The sequence below is a fragment of the Chaetura pelagica genome, unplaced genomic scaffold (genome assembly GCF_000747805.2).
Source record: "Chaetura pelagica isolate M959 unplaced genomic scaffold, ChaPel_1.0 scaffold221, whole genome shotgun sequence".
Classification (NCBI taxonomy): domain Eukaryota; kingdom Metazoa; phylum Chordata; class Aves; order Apodiformes; family Apodidae; genus Chaetura; species Chaetura pelagica.
In genome coordinates this window covers 11,029,048-11,053,913 of record NW_009952533.1, presented here as the reverse complement: position 1 = coordinate 11,053,913, position 24,866 = coordinate 11,029,048, and the positions used below count along the sequence as shown (strand labels likewise).

At 39.0% G+C, this 24,866-nt stretch overlaps 1 protein-coding gene across 1 annotated transcript in view; it reads left to right on the top strand.

The window, feature by feature from the left end:
- WDFY3 (WD repeat and FYVE domain containing 3) overlaps positions 1 to 24,221 on the top strand; it is a 100,320-nt gene extending 76,099 nt beyond the window's left edge. The window contains exons 39-65 of the mRNA XM_010008948.1: positions 50 to 207; positions 1,381 to 1,458; positions 2,446 to 2,673; positions 3,432 to 3,485; positions 4,739 to 4,907; positions 5,120 to 5,283; positions 6,049 to 6,197; positions 6,465 to 6,585; positions 6,954 to 7,039; positions 7,395 to 7,475; positions 8,020 to 8,074; positions 8,425 to 8,544; positions 9,333 to 9,450; positions 10,569 to 10,675; positions 11,460 to 11,613; positions 12,903 to 12,994; positions 13,324 to 13,536; positions 14,166 to 14,313; positions 15,340 to 15,494; positions 15,937 to 16,095; positions 17,354 to 17,533; positions 18,628 to 18,810; positions 19,363 to 19,459; positions 20,530 to 20,865; positions 21,873 to 21,984; positions 22,318 to 22,515; positions 23,539 to 24,221. Coding sequence (XP_010007250.1) covers positions 50 to 207; positions 1,381 to 1,458; positions 2,446 to 2,673; positions 3,432 to 3,485; positions 4,739 to 4,907; positions 5,120 to 5,283; positions 6,049 to 6,197; positions 6,465 to 6,585; positions 6,954 to 7,039; positions 7,395 to 7,475; positions 8,020 to 8,074; positions 8,425 to 8,544; positions 9,333 to 9,450; positions 10,569 to 10,675; positions 11,460 to 11,613; positions 12,903 to 12,994; positions 13,324 to 13,536; positions 14,166 to 14,313; positions 15,340 to 15,494; positions 15,937 to 16,095; positions 17,354 to 17,533; positions 18,628 to 18,810; positions 19,363 to 19,459; positions 20,530 to 20,865; positions 21,873 to 21,984; positions 22,318 to 22,515; positions 23,539 to 23,659 — 3,836 coding nt within the window. The 3' untranslated portion in view covers positions 23,660 to 24,221. The remainder of the gene's footprint in view (positions 1 to 49; positions 208 to 1,380; positions 1,459 to 2,445; positions 2,674 to 3,431; positions 3,486 to 4,738; positions 4,908 to 5,119; positions 5,284 to 6,048; positions 6,198 to 6,464; positions 6,586 to 6,953; positions 7,040 to 7,394; positions 7,476 to 8,019; positions 8,075 to 8,424; positions 8,545 to 9,332; positions 9,451 to 10,568; positions 10,676 to 11,459; positions 11,614 to 12,902; positions 12,995 to 13,323; positions 13,537 to 14,165; positions 14,314 to 15,339; positions 15,495 to 15,936; positions 16,096 to 17,353; positions 17,534 to 18,627; positions 18,811 to 19,362; positions 19,460 to 20,529; positions 20,866 to 21,872; positions 21,985 to 22,317; positions 22,516 to 23,538) is intronic.
- The last annotated feature ends 645 nt before the right edge of the window (positions 24,222 to 24,866 follow it).

Sequence of the window (24,866 nt, the reverse complement as noted above, 5' to 3'; positions counted from 1 at the left end):
AGAAAACCTACCTAGAAAGCGCTCCCAACACTTGATCTTTGTTTTTCAGCTCATGAGAAGAAGTGCATCAGTAGAGGGGAGGCTTTGGTTCCAACCACACAGTCCAAACTTTCACGAGTTAGCAGCGGGTTTGGTCTCTCTAAGCTAACTGGTTCCAGGCGAAGCCGTAAGGAGAGTGGGCTCAATAAACATAACCTCTCTACACAGGTAATTTCTGTCAATTAATAAGACACATTCTAAAATCCAGCAATATATGTTGAGACTTTGTGGTAAATATCCCAATATAAGGAATCCAGTAAAGGTTGAAGTGGTATCTGGTGCTTGATTTTCCTCCTCTTGAACATCCAGACTGGCATCTGGCTTTTTTGTGCCCTAATCTGGTAGGTATATCTGCAGATCTATAACGTTAAGCCAAGAATTAAACTCTTAGTTGTTGGAAAGACTGCTCGACTGCTTCTGGTTACATACATGCTTTATTGCTTTACTAGTCTGGGTCTTAAATTCATTTTGCAATAGCACTCTGAAATGGAAGCTGTGAGATAGATGCTTGTCCTTTTTTCCATACTGCCCCCATGATTATTTGGTTTAGGAAAGTCCTTATATAAATGTGTATGTATCATGGTTAAAAAACATATGCTGCTTTTCACTGTTCTCATTTTACTGCAAAGAGTTTAGCAAAACTATAAGTGAAGGTAGAACTGGATATCTGCTTTACAAACCTACTTGCTTAAGAAATAAAGTAAAATTAAAAAGTTAGACTATAGTAGCACAGCAGTGGTGCTCTCAGTAGGACAGTACCTGGTGGGGCACTGCCAGGGTTTAGTGTGAAGCGTTTGAGACATTTTAAACAAAGGAAAGAGGGGGTTTAAAAGTTCGGGAGGGTTGAGTTCTTATTGTGTTTAGCATGTAGATTTGATAAAATAAAGAATTCTCAGTGCCCTCAGTCCTTGGTGAGGAAGCATACACATCAGAACGAAAAGGAAGAAACGGTGATCACGAACTCACTGAGCTGCCAGTAGAGGGTGCAAAAAGAGAGAACAGGAACTATTACTTAAAAGGAAATAGGGAGAAGTAGTAATATTTATCAGTGTTAATCTTCAGCTATTTGGAAATGTTCTGTCCTGTGTTTGGAGTATTTTCCAGATATTGGCTATTTTTTTTTAAAGGGATATTCCTATATATTAATTTACTGTCTTTTTAAAAAAAATAAACCAACATTAACTACTGTTGCATACAGTAGTTTGAAATTCATCATCTAAGTAATTTTTTTAAAAGAAACTGTCCTTTGTGAGCAGGTTTAGCAAGGTGATGTTTTCATAGGTTTTCCATTCAAACAAAACCTGCTTTTACATAATGTCATTCTGTCCTCTTCTTTATTAGGAAATTTCCCAGTGGATGTTTACTCACATTGCAGTGGTTCGGGACCTGGTTGATATGCAGTATAAGGAATACCAGGAGGTATGGTTCAGAGGAATAATTACCAGATACTGATATTTTGACCTGTTAGGTTATACCAATCCCATTTCTCAGTATGGGGTCTGTAAAATATTACATTGTCATCAGTGAAATGCTTGAATGTTTAGATACAGTTGTTATTTTAAAGGGCTTTTGACGTGCAATCAAATAAACTCATTTTGATCTGGTTGTAGATTGAGACTCTTGTAGCAATATTACATAAGTTAAATCTTAATTTCTTTAAGAAGCTTAGGTAGTCTGTCCTTAGAAGCAGCAAAAAGAAGAGAGATTAGAAAAATGCTAGAATATGGTTTCTTTCTAAAATGTTGTACAACAACTTAAGAGGAGAAGCACTGTTTACAAACACTACTTCTATAGTAACACAAAAAAAAATTACGGTACCTTTCCCAAATCATGCAGTGATATAAAGTAGCTGCTCTGAACCTTCCAGAATGAAATTATTGCACCCTGTGGTTTCTTCCAAACTTCCACAGTGACCTTTGGTTGAAATTAGTTGCTGAGCTGCATGCTATAAGTCTTAAGAAGTCAGCTTCCAAGATAAGCTAGTCACTGAAAGCAATTAATTAAAAAACAAAAACCCAACTTTGCTTTATTTAACTTTTCTCTCCAATGTAAATACCAGCAGGGAAGGCCTTATAAATTTTTTTGTTTTCATTCTTAAAATATTTTTTAAAAATCAGTGGATTATTGTTACATTTCTTTCACATTTGTCTTTTAGAAATACATTCAGTTAAAGACACAAACCAAAAGCAGAGCTTTTACTTTTTTTTTTCCTTTTTTTTGTTGAGCAGATTACAGTATGAACCCTACTTTTCTGGTGACTGACATGAGAAATATCACTAAGGTGTACTAAAAAAAGCTACTAGAATTCTGAATTACTACACATTTTTCTGTAATGTGGTGAAATTACATCAGAGACAGGCTTAGAAGTATCAGTCCTGATGCATATACAAATGTCTTTCTACTCAGCGTCAGCAGAATGCATTAAAATATGTGACAGAAGAGTGGTCTCAAATTGAGTACGAGTTACTACGTGAGCGAGGTTTGTGGGGTCCCCCCATTGGCTCCCACCTTGACAAGTGGATGTTGGAGATGACTGAGGGTCCCTGCAGAATGAGGAAGAAGATGGTGCGAAATGACATGTTTTATGTTCAGTATCCCTACATGCCTGAAGCTGAGCAAGAAACCAACTTATTGGTAAGTATTCAAGATTTTGTGGGTTTATACCCTGTTATAAAATCTGTTGGTTTTTTTAAGAAATGTGTTCTATTTTGTTAGTATTATCTGTCTCTATGTCCTAAAGGGTTTGTGAGGTCCAGTTGTTCCTCACAGTGTGTTTAGGGAAGGGACTAAATCATATGGCTCAAGACTAGCGATTGCAACATAAGATGAGGTGTGTGTGCATCAAATCAAGCAAGTGAATAGGAGAGGCACCTTCACAAAACTCTAGGTAGGGCCTGAGAAGTACCATAACTGTGGGAGGTTTCAGCCTGAGTTCTCAGCCTTATGCTAGATAACATGGTAAACAATGATCTGAAATGAACGGGCTACAGGCTTCATTTGGGGTGCATTTGTGAAACATACTTTCCTCCATCCACAAATGTGAACATGTGCTGTAGCAGAAATGTGTGTGGCCTTTGAAAGCATGGCAGTTAGTTCCTGCTAATTTTGAAACATCACTTCTGAGAAACAGAGCAGCCTTTCTTGTCTTTTTAGTCATGCATGCAGATGTTTTTTCCTCAAATTAAGCCTGAGTGTCAAAGTACTTGAAACAAGAAAAAAATAGTAACATTCAGTCAGTTTGAAACCATTAGGTATATTTGTCTGATTTCAGTCTGGCACATAACAGCTGTAGTGACAGTCTGATTCACACGAAGTGGAGAACATGCCAATGTCATACATTCTTTTCAAGTGTTCTTTCTCTGATGCTTATATAATCGATGCCCTGTTTTCAGTCTGACTTCTCAAGTAGAATTCCTGAGACATCTGATGATACCATTCCTCAAAAGGTAAAGAAAACAAGTACACTGACTGAAAGAATGTAAAATAAGTACAACTTTTTTTTTTTTTCCCTCCTGCATGCTAGGCAGTCTTAACAAGGCTTCTGTGTTTGGCTTTCAACTTACTCTTTCAGTAATTTCCAGGCCTAAAGGTTTTTCCAGTAATCACATTAGAAGATGTTACTGTGCTCTCCTCAGCCTTCACCTAATAAAACTTTCTGTAGATCTTTGCTGCACACTAACAGGCTGTGTTGGGCTGTGCTATCACTGTTCTCACTGTGTGAAGTGTTGTGGCTTTGGGATCTGAACTAATGGTCAGTGAAATATGTTTAGTAATGGGCAACACAGTTGCTTGGAAAGCACTTAGAGCAAGAGTGTTTGTAGGAGAAGATCTGATGAGCAGTGTTTCTTCTTTTTTGGCTATAATGAGCTGTAACAGGCCTACTTTTGTTAAAGCCCAGATTAATTTTGTCTTAGCTGACTCTTCTCATTTTTACTATTAATGAAACATACACAAAAATAGGAATCCTGCCTTCAAAACGACAGACTTGTTTGGAAGTGGCTGCTCTACAAGCATTTCAGTATTAGGCTGCTTCTCTGTTAATTACATTCTCAGTCTTGCCCATCACTAAGTATAATGTGTAATGTGCATTCACTTACTTTGGATTACATTCAACAATAAACTAATATGTATAAATTAAAGTGTGTTATGCAGAATATCAAATATAAATTGTTACCATTTTCCTTTCTTCAGGTTAGCAGTGCTGGCTAGGATTTCTCTTTGTAGGCTGTACACAAGTTGTTTCCACACAGAGATTTTAAGCATCCTTAAGTGGCATTTTTATGGTGATAAGGATTGAAGACTTGAACATAAGTGAGCAAATTATATCACAGTGCCTTATTAAGCTCCTCATGTTGTAAGGAGGTATGAAAGATGATAAAATGACCCTCCAATTAAGCACAAGTATCCCAGCCTTTTTTTTCCAGTTCATAATATACTGGCCACACTTCTTATGTCCCATGTTGTAGGTTTATCTGCAGGTGTTTCTGCAACCTTGGAGTGGCTGAATAGCTCCCTTGCAAATTAGCTGAGAGATTAGGTCTGCTGAAGAGTATCTGTTTCTGTATGTGTTGGTGTATGACTGAGCACACACAAAACACTTGATGGGCATGAACTGGGCTCCGCACAGTATTCCTGAAACACATTCACTGAAGTGAGTGAGGAGTTGACTGACCAAGAGATTTCTTCAATTATTTCTAAGAAACCTGCTCGTTACCGAAGAGCTATCAGTTACGACAGTAAGGAGTACTACATGCGCCTGGCTTCTGGAAACCCTGCAGTCTTTCAGGATGCTATAGAAGAGAATACAGTGGGTGAAACAACTCAGCAGGAGCCAGAACACGGGGAGGACACTATTGCAAGAGTGAAAGGTTAGATCATTTGTTCTGTCCTGAACTATTCTTTTTAAATTTATCTACCTTTATATCTTCTCATGCATTTGCATTAAAATAAGTGTAAGGATCCTATAGGACTGTTATTTTTCTGTCTCAGGCATTGGATCAGTAATTTCAAAGATCAATAGTTTTTGCAAAGAGAATTTTTGTGTGTCAGTTTTTTTTTTCTCTCTGTTCTTCTTTTCCAGGCCTAGTGAAGCCTCCCCTGAAACGATCTCGCTCTGCTCCTGATGGAGGAGATGACGAGAACCAGGACCAATTGCAGGATCAAATTGTTGAGGGGAGTTCAATTGATGAAGAGGAGAAGACTGACAATACAACTCTACTTCGACTTCTTGAAGAAGGAGAGAAGGTACTTTGTACTTCAAACACACTAACCACTTACTGTAGTGGAACTTCTGCATTACATGTTGCAAGCATGAATAAATGTCCTAAATGCCTTTCCTAATCTACAGCTGAATTTGCTTAATAGTTCATCAGCTCCTTCCTTGATCTCAAATGTTTGCTCTGTTTCAAAGAGGTCCTGTGCTGAAAACCTTGTGCTGGAAGCCTTCTTTTTTCCTGCTAGAGAAAGAAAGAACCTGTCCTGAAATGAAAGCTACAAGCTATCCCATGCTTGGATTATATTCTGTCTGTTGAATGTGTCCAGACAGAAAAAATACATTGAAAATATAAAATACTGAACTTGACAGACTGTCTCTAATTAACTGTTCACTTCATTAGAATGAAACCCCTTGATAATTAGTATTTTGTCCCCAAGAAGAGTGTTGAGTGAACGTGCTGTGTATTTGGTGTTTCAGACTTTGTCTGAATATACCAGTAAATACATTTGCGATTGTAGTTGGGTGGACTACAGGCTCTAAGATACCATCAAGAAGCATGATGTGAGTCGATAAGTTGGTAAATGTATATATCTGTGTTATACAGAGGAGCCTTATTTAAGTCCCTTCCCAGCTGCTAACGGTGAGTGCTAGCTATATTCGATTAAAGGGAAATGTAGATTTTTTTGTTGTATCTGCAAATGATAAAATAGTGTCCAGGGCTTGTTATAACAAAGCAATGGTCTGGGCCTGAGCTCATTAACCTGCTTTTGCTAAGTGTCTGCTTTTCCTTACAGATTCAGCATATGTACCGCTGTGCTCGGGTTCAGGGCCTTGACACCAGTGAAGGGCTGCTCCTCTTTGGGAAAGAGCACTTCTATGTCATTGATGGATTTACCATGACAGCCACCAGAGAAATACGGGATATCGAGACACTGCCTCCAAAGTCAGTAGATTAATAGAAAGTTTCCTCAATCTTTAATAGCAAAAAGTATTTAATGACATTTTTGCAGACTCAACTCTAGAATCATGTCAGATTCAGAAAGAGCTCAGAAGCAGTTCCTTTGTGCTCACAAGCTGGTCAATGTAGTATGTTATGTTGTGAAAATCAGCTGTTTATATAACTGGACTCTCATATTAACTAAGAGAATGAATCTTTTAAATTGTCTTCTTTTTAATCACTTCTTACTTGCCTGTTTATGCTCATTTACAGGATGCATGAGCCAATCATACCTAGAGGAGCAAGGCAAGGTCCAAGTCAACTCAAAAGAACATGCAGCATTTTTGCATATGAAGATATCAAGGAAGTACATAAAAGGAGATACCTTTTGCAGGTACCTTAGATACTGTATTTGCATTGAGGAGCCAACCTTGGATTTTTTTGACAATGTCGTTTTAAAAAAGTAAAATAAGTACATAACTGATCAGCATTTGGAAATGAAGCTATTCGCTGTGTTGAAATTCAAGTGCTTAAGTCAGGCATTCTTGTTTGAGCATTTGTCTTATTGTGGTTTAGTATATTTGGTCTGTTGGTGAATTTTAGCCTTCCAAAAACAAAATATCTGGCCACACTAAGCAAAGTCTGCTTTGCCATAATTTGGTGTCAGATGTAGTGCAGTGTGACTGAACTGGTATGTGCCTGACCTTCAGAGGTGAGGAGCAGATTGTGTAAGCGTTTACATGGGTTTTTCTCTGTTTTCAGCCAATTGCAATTGAAGTTTTCTCAGGAGACGGACGGAACTATCTTCTAGCTTTCCAAAAAGGGGTTAGAAACAAAGTTTATCAAAGGTATTGTAAAATAAATTATTTAATCTGAACTTTTGCAAGTATCTGTGTTGAGCCATATTTGAGCCTCAGGAACCTAACAACCAGCAGCAGATTGCAGGAGTGGTGGGTGTTAGGCCGTGGATGACCTGATAGCAACTTAGAGCTGCATGAAAGAACCACTAGGAAGCACTAATGCCTGCATGCAGAACTTGAGATATGCATTCAGTGAGAAAAGGGTCATTACAATTATGTTGAAGATGTTACATGGCTGCTCAAAACGACGTCTGTAACTGTACTAAATGCACTCAGCTTCTATGGAGAAGACATACAAAGGACAGAAACACTGATCTTAATCTCCTTTTAACTGCCAATGCAGGTTTTTGGCTGTGGTGCCATCTCTAACTGACAGTTCAGAGTCAGTGTCTGGGCAAAGACCAAACACCAGCGTAGAGCAAGGGTAAGTGATTCTGTTCCTCACAAGCTCTCTAGCTCATCAGTTTCAAATAAATGATGCTCACATTGTAGTCAGAATTCACTGGAGGGTACTGCAACCTCAATTTAAAATTGGGCATCACCAAAATAAATAACAATGTGCTGCATTTATTTCAAATGTCCTAATACTATTTGCAACACTGTTGTATCTTCTTACTAGTTAATATATGCTACCAGGATTAATGTTATTGGTATACGGGTATGTCATGAAAGGAATTGGAGTGCCAAGGCCATTAGGTTTATCCAAGTTGTTAAAAGTATTTTCTTCTTGGGCAGCCTGTTAGATATATTTGTACTTGCAGTCATTTGTGTAATTAATGTGCATAATTTTAACAGTCTGTGTTTAGGAAGAAAAAAAAAAGGAACTGCTAAAGCAAAAAGGAGCAAATCTGGGTTTTTCTAATTGTTACAATTTAAAAGTTTTAAGATTAAAACTTTTTGTTGCCTTGTGAAGATGTGACCCAGATCTCACTGCTAAGTCAGAAAATGCACTTCCTTCTTCCCCTTAGGTCTGGATTGCTTAGCACTTTAGTGGGAGAAAAATCTGTTACTCAAAGATGGGAAGTAAGTATGACAATTTTAGATATTTTTTTTTAAATTAAATTCCACATTTTGTATTGATACATAATCAATCAGTGCACAGAATTAACATCCTCTTATTCAAACAGGTGAAATACACTACTTTAGAAAGTATATCCCAGCATTTTAGTTGGTAGTATTTAGTGATGTCATCATCAAATGATCCTACTGTTGAAAATGCAAGGGGAGGGACTGGTAGTACAAGTAGAGTGAGCATCGTAATAGTGAAGATTGGTATGTTTGGGGAGAGATGAATGTTTTGAGAGTCTGGCAGCATGGATATTTGATTGTTGCAAAGTGAACACTTTACAGTGCTGTTATCTGTCTTCCTTAAGAGAGGAGAAATCAGTAACTTCCAGTACCTGATGCACTTAAACACTCTGGCGGGCAGATCCTATAATGATCTCATGCAGTACCCTGTCTTTCCCTGGATCCTCGCAGACTACGATTCAGAGGTAAATAAAATGCCTTGTCTGTAATGTTTTACATGTTGGAAGTTTTGCAACTATTAACAGCTTGCTCCTACTGCCTTGGTGAAACCAAAGCTAACTATTGTCAGTTAGTTGGTTTCATCTATTTTGTAATGTTGCTCCCACTTGTCAGTGGGTAGGATATTAGAGGTGTCCCATGCAGACAGGTCCTTGGCTATGCTGATTTTAATGGACTGTGCACAGGTGAGGGCTGGGTCAGATAGATTCCTCTAAGGCACTTGTCTTTCTGTGTTGCAGCAGTTCCTGTAAGTCTTTGCATTAGCTTTCTTCTGAATATCCTGAAGGATGTTATGCCCACAGAAAAAAGCACGCTTGTCCAGAAGACTGTAGGATGAGTTACTATGAAATCTGGCCCCATGGTGAAGAATTTGCTTTTGAAAAAGATTAAACATCCTGTTAATGCTTTTGTGGGTAGCCATTGCTACCAGCCAGACCATAACATAAAATATTGTTAGAGTGCTTGTTGAGTATTCAAGAACAAAATTAGGGGGAATGGAGGAACAGGATGAAGGGAGCAGGGTAGAAGTTATCCAGAGCCCTGATGTGACTTAAAATAAAAAACACTGGCACTCTCAGATCAGAATGAAGGACTGTTTTAATCATATACAACATTGCATCTGCTGTGTGTGTAGAAGATGACAGTCTTAGAAGGTGTTTGGTGTTAAACACAGTATTCAACAGTGTTGAAAGGGCTTTTTGGTTGTTTCTTTTTTTTTTTTTTTGTAAGTTTGATGTCTGTTTTATTTTTAAAGGAACTGGATCTCACAAATCCCAAAACATTCAGAAACCTGGCCAAGCCCATGGGAGCTCAAACAGAAGACAGGTTAGCCCAGTACAAGAAACGATACAAAGATTGGGAAGATCCCAATGGTAAGTAACAATACATCCTGCAGGAAGAGCAGAGGGATATGTGCCTGTCACATCACGGGAGGGAGTTGTGGATTTTTGTGTTATGGCTCAAGAAGTCTGGATGTGGATATGCAAAACACTGTTGTGGTTTTTAGTGACTCTTCAAGAAATACTAAATTAGAGGAAAGATGTGTCTGTTTTCTTGCAGTGTTGTTTGTTTTAAATCCAAGTGGCATCTGTAGAACAGTTTGTGTAAAGGCTAGAATGGGGAAGCACGTGAAGTGCACACCCAGCTGTCTCGGCTAGTGCAGTTTGAGTGTTCGTGCAAGGCAGTAAGTTGTACAAAGGAATGGGAATACTTTTACATTAGCAGTACTCTAGCTTTTAAATTTCTTAATACATATTTTTTTTGCTAAGGAAACTGCATTTTTTTAAGCTAAAAAAACGCCCCACAACTCTGAGGTGCAATTAAGTAATAAAGTTACATATTCTTGATTTTAGAGCATCCTTATGTGTTTAAAAAAAGCTTATGTGTTTGGCAAGGCAGCTATTACATGAGACACTTAATTTTTGTGTGGTTTTCTTGAAGACAGAAGCCTGTTTAACTACTGCAGTTCTATTCTGTATCAAACAGCAGCAGGTGGTGAAGATGTTTATTTCTGGAAATGAATGTTCTAAGTGTGTTTATGCAGATTTTTTGCCAGGAAATTAAAAAAGTAAAAGCTGGACAAAAGCTGTACCAACGATTCTGAGACATGTTTCTACCCAAGCATTTAATTCCACAGTAACCACTAAGACTAAAAGTTGGCGAAAAAAAAAAAAAGTTACTTCAGAAGAAATCACCATATCTGTGCCGTAACATTTAAATTAGTTTAAAAATTACTAGCCATTCAGTATTACTCTGCAGAATCCCACTGAATTAGGACTACTCAACTGCAGCCTAAACTCAAATGGTGTCTATGAGAAAAATGAAAGCTTTCAGATACTTGAGAATGAAAATTTCAAATTCCAAGTTTAAAGATGTCCAAGGTTACAGAGTATTCAAAATGCATCACTAATTATTTTTTTGTTGTTGTTGTTAGTACTGATTTTGTCACCTAATTGCTTTATTCTGTTTATGGTTTTTTAATCTTCTGCAGGAGAAACTCCAGCTTATCACTATGGGACCCACTATTCATCAGCCATGATAGTGGCTTCCTATCTTGTCCGGATGGAGCCTTTTACTCAGATTTTTTTACGGTTACAGGTAAAAATTACATCACCTCACTTGGTGTTTCTTTCCTACTGTAGAGAAAAATACAATCAATTGGCTTTGTTTCATCAAACACAGCAGAAGAAATGTTTTTAGTATTTATTATTGCCTGGGGGTTTTTTGATGTTTCTTTGTTGAAGCTGTAATGAAGTTGTTGTTTTTTTCTTGCAGTTTGAATGTTTTTCTAAATATATGCGGAATAAAATATCAGCAGACAAAAAATAAAGCAAGTTGTATTGTGAAAAATACTTGCTCATCATGCTTTTTTTGTCTGCTGTTGAAATAATCAGTTATTTAGTTCAGTACTGCAGGTGTTGACAGATTGTTATTTTAAGCCAGTATGTCTATCCAAAGAGCCATTTTAGTACTGAGTGTTAAAATAAACACTTGCAGAGCCTGGAATCCTTCACCAGTTTGATGGGTAATGGGATTTGTAACATTACATGACAAATATTTTCCTAGATAGAAGCCATAAGGCAAAAAAGATTTGTGTTTCTTTGGAAGAGACTGAACTTTGAAATAGGGCTAGATGACTCTCTTTGTAAAATTCTGTACATCTCTAGTGCTTTATGTTTACTGTTGTTGTAACAGTTATTGTTACAATGTTATGTACGGTTACTGCAAAAAGTAATGCAGCTTTTTAAATCCCTTGTGTTTGAACATGCTGTGTTCTCCAGTGTCTTTATTAGGCAGAGGGTGCTCTGATTTGCCCTCTTGGCAAAACCTTCTGTGCTGAGAGATATTCTGATGCTGATGTGCTTCTCTCTCTGTCCCACAGGGCGGTCACTTTGACCTGGCTGACCGGATGTTTCACAGCGTGCGGGAGGCCTGGTATTCAGCATCGAAGCACAACATGGCAGACGTGAAGGAGCTCATCCCAGAGTTCTTCTACCTCCCCGAGTTTCTGCTCAATTCCAACAACTTTGACCTAGGTAAGCAGAAAGAGCGTGATAGTGTTGCTATGGGTGAAAGAGCAGTGCCAGTCTGCCATGACAAGAATATCTCACTGGGCAGAAAAAGATCTGCTTAACTACATGAGAGAAATTATAAATGACTTGCATGTTCTGATGTGAAAGCATAACCAGGACTGCTGTTGGTATCTCCTGATACTGCATGTTTATTCAGTGTTATATCTGAAAGTCTGAATGATTCAGAATTCATTGTTTCATCGGGAAGAGCATATCAGGAATTCTTATTTCCTCTCTGGTACCCCAGAGTTATTTTTTTCAGATTTATCAAATTTGAGACATTTTCTCAAGCAGTGAGTGTTTATTTTAAGAAGTTGTCGAACCCAAGTCAAACAGTGACAATTAATGCAAACTGTGTTCTGAGAATTACTGAATAAGGGTTTTTGTTTGGAGTGGCATGTTTTAGTTGATTTTTGTTTTTTTACCAGTTTAAAATGCAGGTAATTATGATTTACTTGGAGGTTCTCTGGTTTGTGTTTTTCCTCCACGTAGCTTACTACTCCATTGTGGTGTTTGCCTAATTTTTTGCATATGTTTTAAGCACTGCAAAAATCTGTTGGACAGTTTTCACTTTCAGAACTTTTCTCTTAAAATATTCTTAAAGGTTTTTTTGAAATGTTGCAGTTAGCTTTTGTGAGAGTGATTATTCAACAGGTGTCAAATTTCACACCTCTTGGCCATAGGAGATACCTGTTCCTTTGTATGTACGTCATTCTCAATGGTGGCATTAAACTTTTTTTCCAGTGTTCATTATCTTTCATGTACTGCAGTGGGTCTTTCCCATGATAGTGAGATAAATGCAGCAATTTACATAGAAAAATCAAAACTAAATCATTTTCCAAGAGCACTTCATGGGGATATAAAGCTTTTGAGTTCAGACTGTACATTATGAAATTGTGAAGACTGAGGAAAGGTAATCTAATTAGCGCCTATAGCTAGAAGAGTAATGTTTGTTTTGAAGAGTATATGCTGAAACACTTACCATCTTCAGAAATCTTAGCAAGGAGTATTTTAATTCCTTCTCCTGTATGCAATCTTAAGTGAACAACGGTGGCAGAATTTTTCATGTTCTATTGCCTGACAATTAAAAATGACACAGTATTTTAAAGAAAAGTCTGAAATGGCCTCCCTTGTAAAGGAACAGTGTTAGAATTTGATATTTTTTTACAAAGTTTTTTTTTTCACCATTGCTGTTGCAGTGCAGTTTCAGTGCTTATCTCCAATTTTAATTATTTTTTTTAAATCTTTTGTAGGTTGCAAACAAAATGGCACTAAACTTGGTGATGTAATCCTCCCCCCATGGGCAAAAGGAGATCCTCGAGAATTTATCAGAGTTCATCGGGAGGTAATTTGCACTTTTAATCATGGCAATAGAAAACATTAGTTGTGACTTTCCACTGCAGATGAATCTAAGCTCAATTCAAGCAGTCACAGCTAGTAGCCAGTCCATGAGTTCTGGGCTGATGGGTAATTGTTGCAGAGGTCTGTAGAACTGTTGTTTTCTTCCCTTCCTTTTTGGCTAGAGAGTACCCTGAGGCAAGACTTGCTTCAGTGAAACATCAAAACGTAACAAGAATGTGTCAAAATATGGTTTGCATTTTTCTTTGTGGCAGGTGGGTGGACACAATTGATGAGTGATACAACAAGTTTTAATGCATGCCCTCTGAATTACAGGCTCTGGAATGTGACTTTGTGAGTGCACATCTGCATGAGTGGATTGACTTGATCTTTGGCTATAAGCAGCAAGGTCCTGCTGCAGTAGAAGCTGTAAATGTCTTTCACCATCTCTTCTATGAGGGGCAAGTGGACATCTATAACATCAATGATCCATTAAAAGAGACAGCTACCATTGGTTTCATTAATAACTTTGGACAGATACCAAAGCAGGTATAACCCCTTTGTAGAATTATAACTTACCAGATGACACACAAATTGAAATATTTTAATATAGAATGGGGAGGTTGTAGGACAGCTATAGATAAGCAGCTATATAGTATTGCTATGAGTCTCTGTGACTTTTCACAGGAGATCTAGGGTAGACTGTCTCAGAGACATGGCTGCTATGTACTTTTTCACTCCTTTGCTGCATGGAGATGTAACATGAGGACTATATCATCTTTATCCCATCTCTGCCACCAGTAATGCCCCTGGTAGTTCTGTGTCCCATTTTAAAAAGTTGTATTGTAAAACATTTAAGAGCTGATGCTGCATTTGGAAGAGGACTCTGCCATATTCTGCAAGGGTTCTAAGATGCTACAGCCTGGGGGTGCAGAGCGGAATGAATAAGCAAGAGGAACAGTCACTCGAAGGAGAAAGCAGGGTTTTTTTCTCACTGGAGCTGGTGGTTTTTGAGATCAGTTGTCCATGTGAATGCTGTATGATGTGCCTTCTCTATCCATCTTCTCGTAGCCCAGACATTTGCTGACCTGCAGAATTTTTAGGAGGTTAATTGGACATACTGATGATCTTGTGCTCTTGTAATTTGTGGTGATGATTAATTTCCTGATGAATTTCAGCTCTTTAAAAAGCCACACCCACCAAAGCGTGTTAGAAGCCGGCTGAATGGAGAGGCTGTAGGAGCCTCTGTGCCCCCTGGTTCCACAAGTGACAAGATTTTTTTCCATCATTTGGACAACCTGCGGCCATCTCTTGCCCCAGTGAAAGGTAAACTGTAAAACCACAGTTATTATTGCTATTACTCTACCAGAGTATTCAGAGTTTCAGCAAGATCATCCTTTTCCATGTTTTGCCTAGTTATAATATTATTAACATCTGTACATTTGTGAGAAGGACAAATTTGAAATATCCTAATGCTGTAAAATTATGTCCTTGGCTACCTGGAAAAATACTTGGGAAGCACAAAATCTGTGCCAGTTTATTTTTTTTTAATAGATAAAATTTGCCCCAAACACCTCTTTAAAGTTTTAACTTAACAAACAATATTTAGGGAGCATTTCTTTTGGGCCTGCAGTAGCCTAAATTTTTGTAGCAGGATTCTTTATCGCAGTGCCAAGATATACTGAGAAATGTTGGTAAGAAAGGGTGGTGTCAGCAGCTGCAGTGAGATAAAAAAGGTGGTTTTTTGCTTCATACCTGACATAGGACTAACCAAAGTCGATAGTCTGTAAGGCAGGTAAATGCTGTACAATTATTTCTTTCCTGATTAAATGAATCTATGCTGCCTGCTGTAAAGAGAGAAGGATGTACTATTACACAGTACATAGCAGGGCTACACTCACAGGAAACTAGAAAACACTAAGGTATATTTGCAAAGCCTGGAATTTCCATTGGAAAAAACAGGTAGGACACCACAGGCCTCTCTTCAGGAATGTAATCAATATCACATTGAGATGTTTGAATCGATACCAAAAACGTATTTTTACTTGTACTGAAAATGGTATGATCACTTTTAATGACGACAGACATCTTGTCTGAAGAACACCTGGTGCAGCATCACAAGTGGGACCAGAGCTATCTGTGATTCTTGTCATGTTCTCAACATTACTGATGGTGCTTAGCCCTGCTTTTTTTAGGCATATAGCAACACTTGCCATCGTTGCAGTTGAAACAAAGATTTGTGTAACGTAGCCAGTGCGGGGATCCTGCTTTTGTAGAACATCAGGTATTTAACAGGATCAGATAGTATTTCTCTGTGCTAGCAGTAAGACATAACCTCATCTTCTCTTTCAGAGCTCAAGGAGCCTGTGGGACAGATAGTGTGCACGGATAAAGGCATCCTGGCAGTAGAACAGAATAAGGTTCTCATCCCACCTACATGGAATAAAACTTTTGCTTGGGGCTATGCAGACCTCAGCTGTAGACTGGGTACCTATGAGTCGGACAAGGTTTGTAGTCTAGAATTTGTTTCAGTGCAGAATGTACCAAAACCAATGAGTACTAAGTAGTGGAAAAAAAATCTTAACAATAGCAATCTGTTTCACATGTGAATGAAATAATCGTGTATTGTGTATGTTTTATTGTTCCCTGTCTGGTGGTGTTCATCAGAATGCTGGCAGAATGACAAACTCATTAATGATTTTTTACCAAGTCTACAAAAAGTGAATTAATTAAATATATGCAGTTAAAACTCCTATCTTGTGTTCTCTCAGGGGGCATCTTATGAAAAAGGCTGGAATTGCTTCTGCTTGAGGAGAAACTGCCTAAGGGGTGGCAGCAAAACCTTAGTTACTTAGTGGTCCAGCATGCAGGGTGACTTTCAGGTTTTTATTCTTATCCTACCAAATACTAATCCTGCAAGTAATCCTTCTTTGTTTTCTTTATTTTTAGGCAGTAATTGTTTATGAATGTTTATCAGAATGGGGTCAGATACTCTGTGCCATTTGTCCCAACCCCAAACTAGTCATCACTGGAGGAACAAGCACAGCAGTGTGTGTGTGGGAAATGGGAATCTCCAAAGAAAAAGCTAAAGCTCTCACACTGAAACAGGTAAAATAGAATAAAGATGCACTTTACATAAATTCTGTTACAAGATCAAAGGAATTATGAAATGAGTATTGCTGACATAGTAAGCTTAGACACAGCAGACCTTTGGAGAACTGACTAGTACTGAACTGCACTGAAAGTGTGCAAAATGCATGTTTGAAGTTGCATTTTTTTTAAGGACAGTTGATGGCTAGGAGCTCTTTGGAGAGATGAGAAGTTTGATAGAGGTGGTAAAATTGTATAGGTGTGTTTTGTGAAATTGCCTACTTTATTGTAGTGTTTATATAAAATACCCCCATCTGAAGGGAGAACTGTGAAGGAGATTGTCTTAAAGGTTCATTTTCCTATTGACATTTTTTTAGTTTACTTTTTTTCTTAAAAAATTTCAATTTAAATTACATTTCAGTGCCAAACTTCACTCTTTCTGGCAGTGATATTTGTGGAGGAGTGTATATATGTTCACAATCACCTTAAGTTGTTCTTGCTTCATTAACTCAAAACATCAACTTTTAATCTAACAAATGAGCATCTGTACTTAAAAGTCAGCTGCAGCTAAGTGCTGAGTAAGTCTTATGTGTTTCCTAAAAAGAAAACAAAAAAACAAACAAACAAACAAAACTACAGAACACATCCACAAACAAATAAAAAAACCCCTTAATTTCCTCAAAAGATTCTAAAAGCTGTGTATTGTTGTTATAGTCAGCTAGGTTGGCTATTCCAGAGCCTGTTCCATGGTTGGGTTAAGCAAGGTCTAATACAAGATGTTTGTAGTTTTCCCTTCCTTTCAATTGACTTTGCCTTTTTGGTTTCAACTCTTTCTTGTCTCATTTGTCTTTTCTCAACAGAAATTTGTATAGGAGCTGTTTTACATTTACAAAGGATTTGTCTTTTCAAAATAGCATTTCAGGTGCAGCCTGGAACACATACTGACCCTATAAATAGGCTACCAATGCAGATGGATGCAAAATGGGCTGGAAATTTCCTTTGGTTTGTTTGGGGTTTTTCTGCAGAGAAGGCTGTATAACATTAGACTCCTGAAATTTGGTTTTGTGGGGGTACTTTTTAAATGGAAAAAAATATTACTCATATCATTTTACATTAAGAAATTAGTTGCCAACTGAGTACTTCTAAGTCAGTTGCATCTTCTGATGGCATATTCATGTTTACATTATCTGAATCTTTTCATATAAGTGGGTTTAGTGTAGTATTTTTTGTATTCTCTTCTGATTGCAGCTTGCTCATCCTGACTTCTGTTTTGCAGGCATTACTGGGTCACACTGACACTGTCACGTGTTTAACAGCATCGCTAGCTTATCACATAATTGTGAGTGGATCACGGGACCGCACCTGCATCATCTGGGATTTGAATAAACTCTCTTTTCTAACGCAGCTTCGAGGTCACAGGGCTCCTGTTTCAGCACTCTGCATAAATGAGTTAACGGTAAGAACCAAACACCATTCACCAGTGGGCTGTGGGAACACTAGCCGGAGTCAGGAAGTGTTAAACTGAAGAAAAACAAACTAGGCTCTTCTGTTAGTTTGGCAAAACTTGTGTATCTTGTCTAAAAAGTAATTAGCTGTTTAGGGAATAATTTGCATCTTTTGTCCAGAGACACTTGGGTTTATTCCTTGCAGAGCAGCTTGAGCTCAGAAGGGCTTAATAATAATGCCAGCAGCAGTGTAGTTGGTGTGGAGTTCAAAGTGGGTTGTCAAACCTGCCACAGAACCTAAGGAAAGATATTTATATGTGACCTTGGTTCACTTCTGTTCTCTTACACTTAATTTAAAGGAAGCAGAAGAGACCTTGGATGAAGCTGCAGTGACAATCGTAGCAGAAACAGACATATCCTAAAATCTTGTTTCCCTGTGAGTTAGAGGTTGCCATTTATCTGGCCCCCAGGCATATCAAAGAATTTGCTTGAGTTGAAACTTTATGTAGCTGCTCCTTCAGGGCTGGATGGGCCTTGTTGCAACTGGAGGAGATGTAGCAATTGAAACCAATACAAAACAGGGCTGTAATGCAAGGAGGGGGTAGCAAGGGGGACAGTTTATTAGCTGCTGGTAGTCTGGTGGTTGTAATGCTGCCAGTATTTTAGACTGCAGCACCTATTTCCCTCTGCACTAATTCAGACCGTCTCTTGCTCTCTTCCCAATAACAAAGCAAATTAAATTGAAGGTGGTGCATGTTTGTGAAATAGAGCAGAGTCAACATGAGCAGCCTTTGAAAACTGAGAAGGGAAAGTACTGCAGATACACTGTTGGATTGTTATGCTGTGAAAAGGGGAGGAATTGGTCTACTCGTACACTGTAAATACCAAAAATAGGTTGCTACCAAGTCTGGTTTTCTGTGAATTTTTTTTTCAAAATGCATATTGTCCTAAAGATTTGTTTAGGTGGCCAAACTCAGCTTGAATAGAACTTCCTGAAAAGTGCCAACCTGGACAACTGAACTTGACTTATAAATAAACCTGGCTTATATTTTTGCTGAAGAAAACCTGAGACTTGTATTGAAATATGGACATATTGTCTTTGCAGGGGGATATTGTATCATGTGCTGGCACTTACATTCATGTATGGAGCATTAATGGCAGTCCTACTGCAAGTGTAAACACTTTCACTGGCCGAAGCCAGCAAATAATGTGTTGCTTTGTGTCAGAGATGAATGAATGGGATACCCAGAACGTCATAGTAACAGGACATTCGGACGGAGTTGTCCGGGTGAGTACAAGAATCCAAGCAGGAATCACTGCTTGGAAAAATAAGACTATACCTTTAGAAGTAGTAGTAGTTAGTCATGTCTGTCCAACACCGTGTCCTAAAAGCAGTCCTCCTACACTCTGGTGCTCTACCTGAACAAATAGTTCTTCAGGAAGGAGGGAGACTGGGTAAATAATGCTTTTGGTTCTGGAACCAGCTGTACTGTTTCTGCACTGTATCCTGTCCACAAGTTAGATGGACATTTAAGATTCATGGAAAACTCCCTCAGTGAGCTAGGATTCCTATGCGGTCTTTCAGTTTTCTTATTCCTTTTGGGTGCAGCAATTGTGATCTGTAACTAGCAATAGTCAGCAGCATACATTTTCCTTCCCTTCTCTATTTTGGACACTTTTTGATCCTCTTATAGTATCTAGCCTGTATGGAGACATGACCTGCCTCTTGTGCTGCCAATGCAAATCCACAGTTCTAATAAGCCATCTTAACTCTAGAAGTAGCTCAGAACAAAGCTAAGAGTTCAGCATGTGCCACTTAGCTTATCCCTTGTCCCTCCAGTTCTGGCGGATGGAGTTTTTGCAAGTACCAGAAACACCAGCTCCAGAGCCTGTGGAGGTGCTGGAAATGCAAGAGGATTGTCAGGAAGCACAAATAGGTATGTTTTCTGACATGTATTTTGTATTTGCTTCTTATCTGATCTTGCTATAGGTAGGTAAAATCCTGTGGTTATAGAGTGCAGAATGGACAATGAGGATTTTGTCCCAGAAGACAATAGACATGCAGTAGGCATAATAAATAAAGCACCTGAGTTCTTTGTTCACCACCTTGCTTATGAGAGCTTCATACCGCTCTGAGTAAGAAAAAATCATGCCCATCATAACTTTTTTTTTCTGTGAAGACTAAACATGTCTGTGTGGGGGTTTTCTGCTATTGGTGAACTGAATGGATGCCACCAAGTCAAAAAGTTAGATGATTATTATTGTTGTTGTTGTTATTATTGTTACTATTTTGAAGTGAAAGTGTAGCATAACAGAGTATTTAAAAAGTCTACTGATGGTAGAGCATGCTGTTTAGACAAGCAATGCAGTCATCTGATTTTGTCCTGTCAAAGATTTTTGTCTGTGCTTGGGGGGTGTTTCTTTTAGCCATATCATCTTCCTCTTGCCCTTCTCATGTTGATGTTATGATCTGGATCAAACAATACTCATTGGTAATTATTATATAATACAGCTCACTAGTAATTATTATAACTAAGCTCTTTTTTTCCCAATGCTATTAGGAATATGCATCTGTTCAGCAGTTGCTTTTTTGTATTAACAAAGCCTGTTATTAATAAATCTGCGTCATGTTTCTTAGTCCTTACTTGTGTCAGTTTTGCTGAAAGGGAGCAGGATTTGGTTTTGTGAACTTGAGCATTTTTGGAAATGTTACTCATTGTGTCTCATAGCCTACTTCAGACAGACTATTGTAGGAAACAGCTTCAGTTAAGAATTGCTCTTTTCTGACAGACCTGTGCAAAGAAAAAAGATGAATAGTGTGATTCCTGGCAGGAGCTTTGCAGACATTCATCTGCAAAGGCTTTGAGATGCCTGCATGAAGTTTCCCCCTAGTCATTCTTTGGTGGTGCCTTTTGGGTTGTAGGTAGTGCAGCAGCAGAGAAGGGATAAAGCTCAGGCTATAAGCAGTTTTACTAACAGCATCTTCTCTCCTGTTGGATGAATCCAGGGCAGGAGGCCCATGAAGAGGACAGCAGTGATTCTGAGGCAGATGACCCATGCACAGGCCATGCACAGGACCCAAAACTGCAGGAGAGCCAGAGTCAACCAAGCAGCACCAGCCACAGGCCTAGGTCATCATCAAACAGAGCAGCAGCTGCATGGTCAGCAGACAGTGGCTCTGATGACTCCAGGCGTTGGTCAGACCAGCTCAGCTTGGATGAGAAAGATGGCTTTATCTTTGTGAATTATTCTGAAGGACAAGCAAAAATGCATCCCCATGCTCAGGTCAACCACCCACACCCTAGCTACGCTGAAGCACGGCACTACAGCAAGCTTAAACCAGGTAAAACAAGTTGGGCACGGTTTCTCTGTCAGGTATATTTGCTGTCATCATTGACCCATGAGGCAGTCTCTCTCTATCTATGCAGCTTTGAGCACAGTTGATTGATTCCAAATTCCAAAATGGTCACTGAAGAGAAAACAAAAGTACAAAATTTTCATGTAGTTCAAGGTTTTCTTGAGAAGTTGAGTTTACCCTGGTCAGCAGCTAAGCCACTCACAACCACCCCCACAGCTCCCTGCAGTGGCATGGTGGAGAGAACAGAAAGAACAAAAGCAAGGGATCTTCTGAGTGAAGTCTAATGAGCAAAGGAAAGAGGAAGATGAAACAAGTGATGCAAAGGCAGTCACTCATCACCTCCCACAAGCAGAATGGTGGCCAGCCAGACTCTGAGCAAATGTCTGCCTTCCCCAAAAACCTCTCCTCTCAGTTTTATGGCTGAGCATGATGTTATAACGTGTGAAATATTGCTATGATCAGTTTGAATCAGCTGTCCAGGTTGTGTCCCCTCACAATGTACTGCACTTCTGGCAGGGGATGGGGGGCAGGGCAGAGTGGGGAAAAAGAGAATACCTTGGCACTTGGCCAGTACTGCTGACCAGCAGCCAAAGCACTGGTATGTTATAAAAACTGCTTTAGTCCTATACCCAAAACATGGCATCATACGAGTTTTTATTAAGAAAATCAATGACAGTTGGAAATCTGAGTCTGGACTTCAAAAATAAAGCTATCCCAGTCCTGTCAGGCTTTAGTACAAGGTTTCCCTGTACTAAATTATCTGCAGTTCCCAACTGGAGGCTCTGTACATGGTTTTGTATCCTCTCCTTTCTTCCATACATTGAGCAGCAGCTGAAAAACATGTTTTTCCTCCGTGAAAAACTTGAGTCCCAGAGAGTTATCCCTCGGGGGTAGATTTTTTCGTTCTGCAAAGTCACACATCCATACATGTTGGGGGAGGAGGGAACAAATGCAAATTTGCTTTTTCCCTCCTACTTCCTACTCATTTCCAGGATACAGATGGGAGCGTCAGCTGGTGTTCAGAAGCAAACTAACTATGCACACGGCATTTGATCGCAAAGACAACGCACATCCAGCAGAAATCACTGCACTTGGCATCTCCAAGTGAGTACCTCCCAAGTGATGGCTTGAAACGTTTTTCTCGGGAAGCGATATGGAGCATGGAGCAGCTCCACTGCTGTTCTCAGGTGCTTCTGTTCAGGGCAGCCTTGTTCAAGGACTGAGATTTAAAAAACAGTGAAATAAGTAGACTTGTGCAGCTGCATTATGGCACATACAGTGTTGTTATAGCTCGATTGCTCAGTCAGACTAATCTGCATTAGTTACAATGCTGGTAGTTTAAATAACCTTATTACCTATTCCAACACATAAAATCGGCCATCCTGTGCATTACTGTGCCAGAGTTGTTGCTGGAATGCTTTTGCTTTTTTCTTTCAGGGATCACAGCAGGATTCTTATCGGAGATGGTCGAGGCAGAGTGTTCAGCTGGTCTGTAAGCGATCAGCCTGGCCGGTCTGCAGCCGATCACTGGGTGAAAGACGAGGGGGGAGACAGCTGCTCAGGCTGCGCAGTTCGTTTCTCGCTCACTGAGAGGCGCCACCATTGCAGGAACTGTGGACAGCTCTTCTGCCAGAAGTAAGCCAGCCAACACCTTCCTTTGGGCTTTTTTCCTTATAGAATTTTAGGCTGGGTAAAGCTGTTGCATGTCACAGAAATCTGCTGAAAGACTGAGGTTGCCCTTACCGGAAGAGAAATGGTGAAGAAAAAATTTCAAAACGCTCAAAACTTCCAGGGAGGAAATAGAAAAGACAGACCAGCCCCTTTATAAATAAAGTTAGCAAGATAGGTATCATAGAATGGTTTGGGTTGGATGGGACCTTCAAGATCATCTAGTTCCAACTCCCCTGCATGGGCAGGAACATCTCCCACTAGAGCAGAGCTTGCTCAGAGCAGAGGGGCAGGAGGGAGCAGTATTCACAACTTTCCTGTGCAACCTGTTAGTGTCTCTTCAGCCTCAATAGTGAAGAATTTCTTCCTAATGTCTAACCTAAATCTGCCCTCTTCCAGTTCAAAGCCATTAGCTGCTTGCAGCTTTGACAGCCTCCATATTGCCCATCAGGGAAAAACTCTAAACAAATTAACTTAGCAAAGAGAGCCAAACAAAAGAACACACAAGTTTTTCCAGCAGCTAGTTTTTCTTGTCAGTCTACAAGCAACCAAGTAAAAATGTAAACTGTATGCGTGACTGTAAGGATGCTGATTTAGAAATCAGTAGCGTGCAGCCTCAGACAGGAAAATGTATGACACAGAGGATGTGTGAGAACTTCCCTTATTCAGGAACTGAGGTGGGAGGCTCTTCTCTGGTCCACTGAGTTGAAGATGGTATTTCTAGTCTTATCTCTGTAGCTGTACTTTGAGCCTAAACTGGTGACAACAGCTGTTTCTAAGTTACTCTTCCTAAAGAGTCATTGCATTGATTCTGTGGTGATCATACAAGTTAAATTCTGCTTCTGCCACACTGTATTGCATTTCTCTGTCAAGATAATTTGGACAGTTTTCTGAAATTCGAGGTTGTGATAGTAATTTCCACACCTGGATAGAAAATGACCAGGTTGAGAAAGGATCTGCATTTACAGTGCTGTTTGTTTTCCTTGACAGGTGCAGTAGGTTTCAGTCTGAAATTAAGCGTCTGAAGATTTCATCACCAGTCAGAGTCTGCCAGAACTGCTTCTACAACCTGCAGCATGAGCGGGGTTCAGAAGAGGGGCCCAGAAATTGATGGACTCCTGGCAAACTGGAGACCCCATCTCAGCCCTCCTGTCACTCTGAAAACTAGTGAGAGTATCATGCAGTGATTAGAAGGGATTAGAATATTGTCTGTTTACACTTAAGTTTATACTGAGTTTTAAGCACTAAAAGTAAAAAGGGATTGTTGAATTGATTTGTGTTGACAGATGGTAAATGAGGCTAGCAGCATAATGAAGTGAAGAGCAAGGCCCAGGAAGACATGATTAATAACTGCAAATCCAACAGAACCGTCAACCCCTAAACCCATGTTGACGTTGCTATCGAGAAAATCCTCAGTTATCCTAAATACCCGTTCTTGTCTTGTTTTTGTAGAGCTAGTCATCTTTATCAGGGGGAGGGGGAGGGGAAGGCTTTTTAGAAGATAGTTGTAAATCTGCCTTCTTCGCAAGCAACTGTGTATATTGTAAATAGGTATAATGGCCTTTTTATCTAAATATGAACTTAACTGCCTGTTACATGGGACTTCAGATTAACCGCTATACTTTGTGTGGCATCTTTATCTCATCTATCAATTTAAATACGAATGTTTAAAAAAAAAACAAACAGAAAATTTGAAGGCATTATGTGTATTTCTGTTAAAAATCCAGTCTGTGCATGTTTGTTCTTTCAGTTGCCCACAGTATCTTCATTTAAGTAAAAATATTCATAGAATTACATGGGTTTTTTCAAACAAAAACATTTTTGAGAATAGGACTTGGAGTATTTTATTCTAGCTGTAAGATAACCAGGAACTAAATTGTACACTTGTGTTGCATTTTATACCAAACTATTTACCACCTCAGTGTTGTTCATATTTAATAAGGCCTCTTTTATACATATGTCAGAGCTGCAGTTTTGTTAATTACTTAATGTTCCTTAGCAGCTGATTCATGCAGTGCAAGAACCAGCTTTTACCTTCTTCAGTCTATAGCAATTGGCTTGCATATAGGTACAGAATTGATTCCTTCTGCATAAAACTTAACCGCTGTTGTCCTGTAGCTTGTTTGCAAAAAACTTTTGGAACAATAGGCATTGCTCTAAAACAGGGTGATATTAGTCATGTCAGAAATGCTTCTAAGAGCTATCTTCGTGTTTCAGCACATGGCATCAACTTGAGGACAGCAGTAGAGTTCCATTATGGTTTTTAAGTTCCAATATGAATTTAATTGCAGTATTTTTTTACTACTCTTGTTTATTTT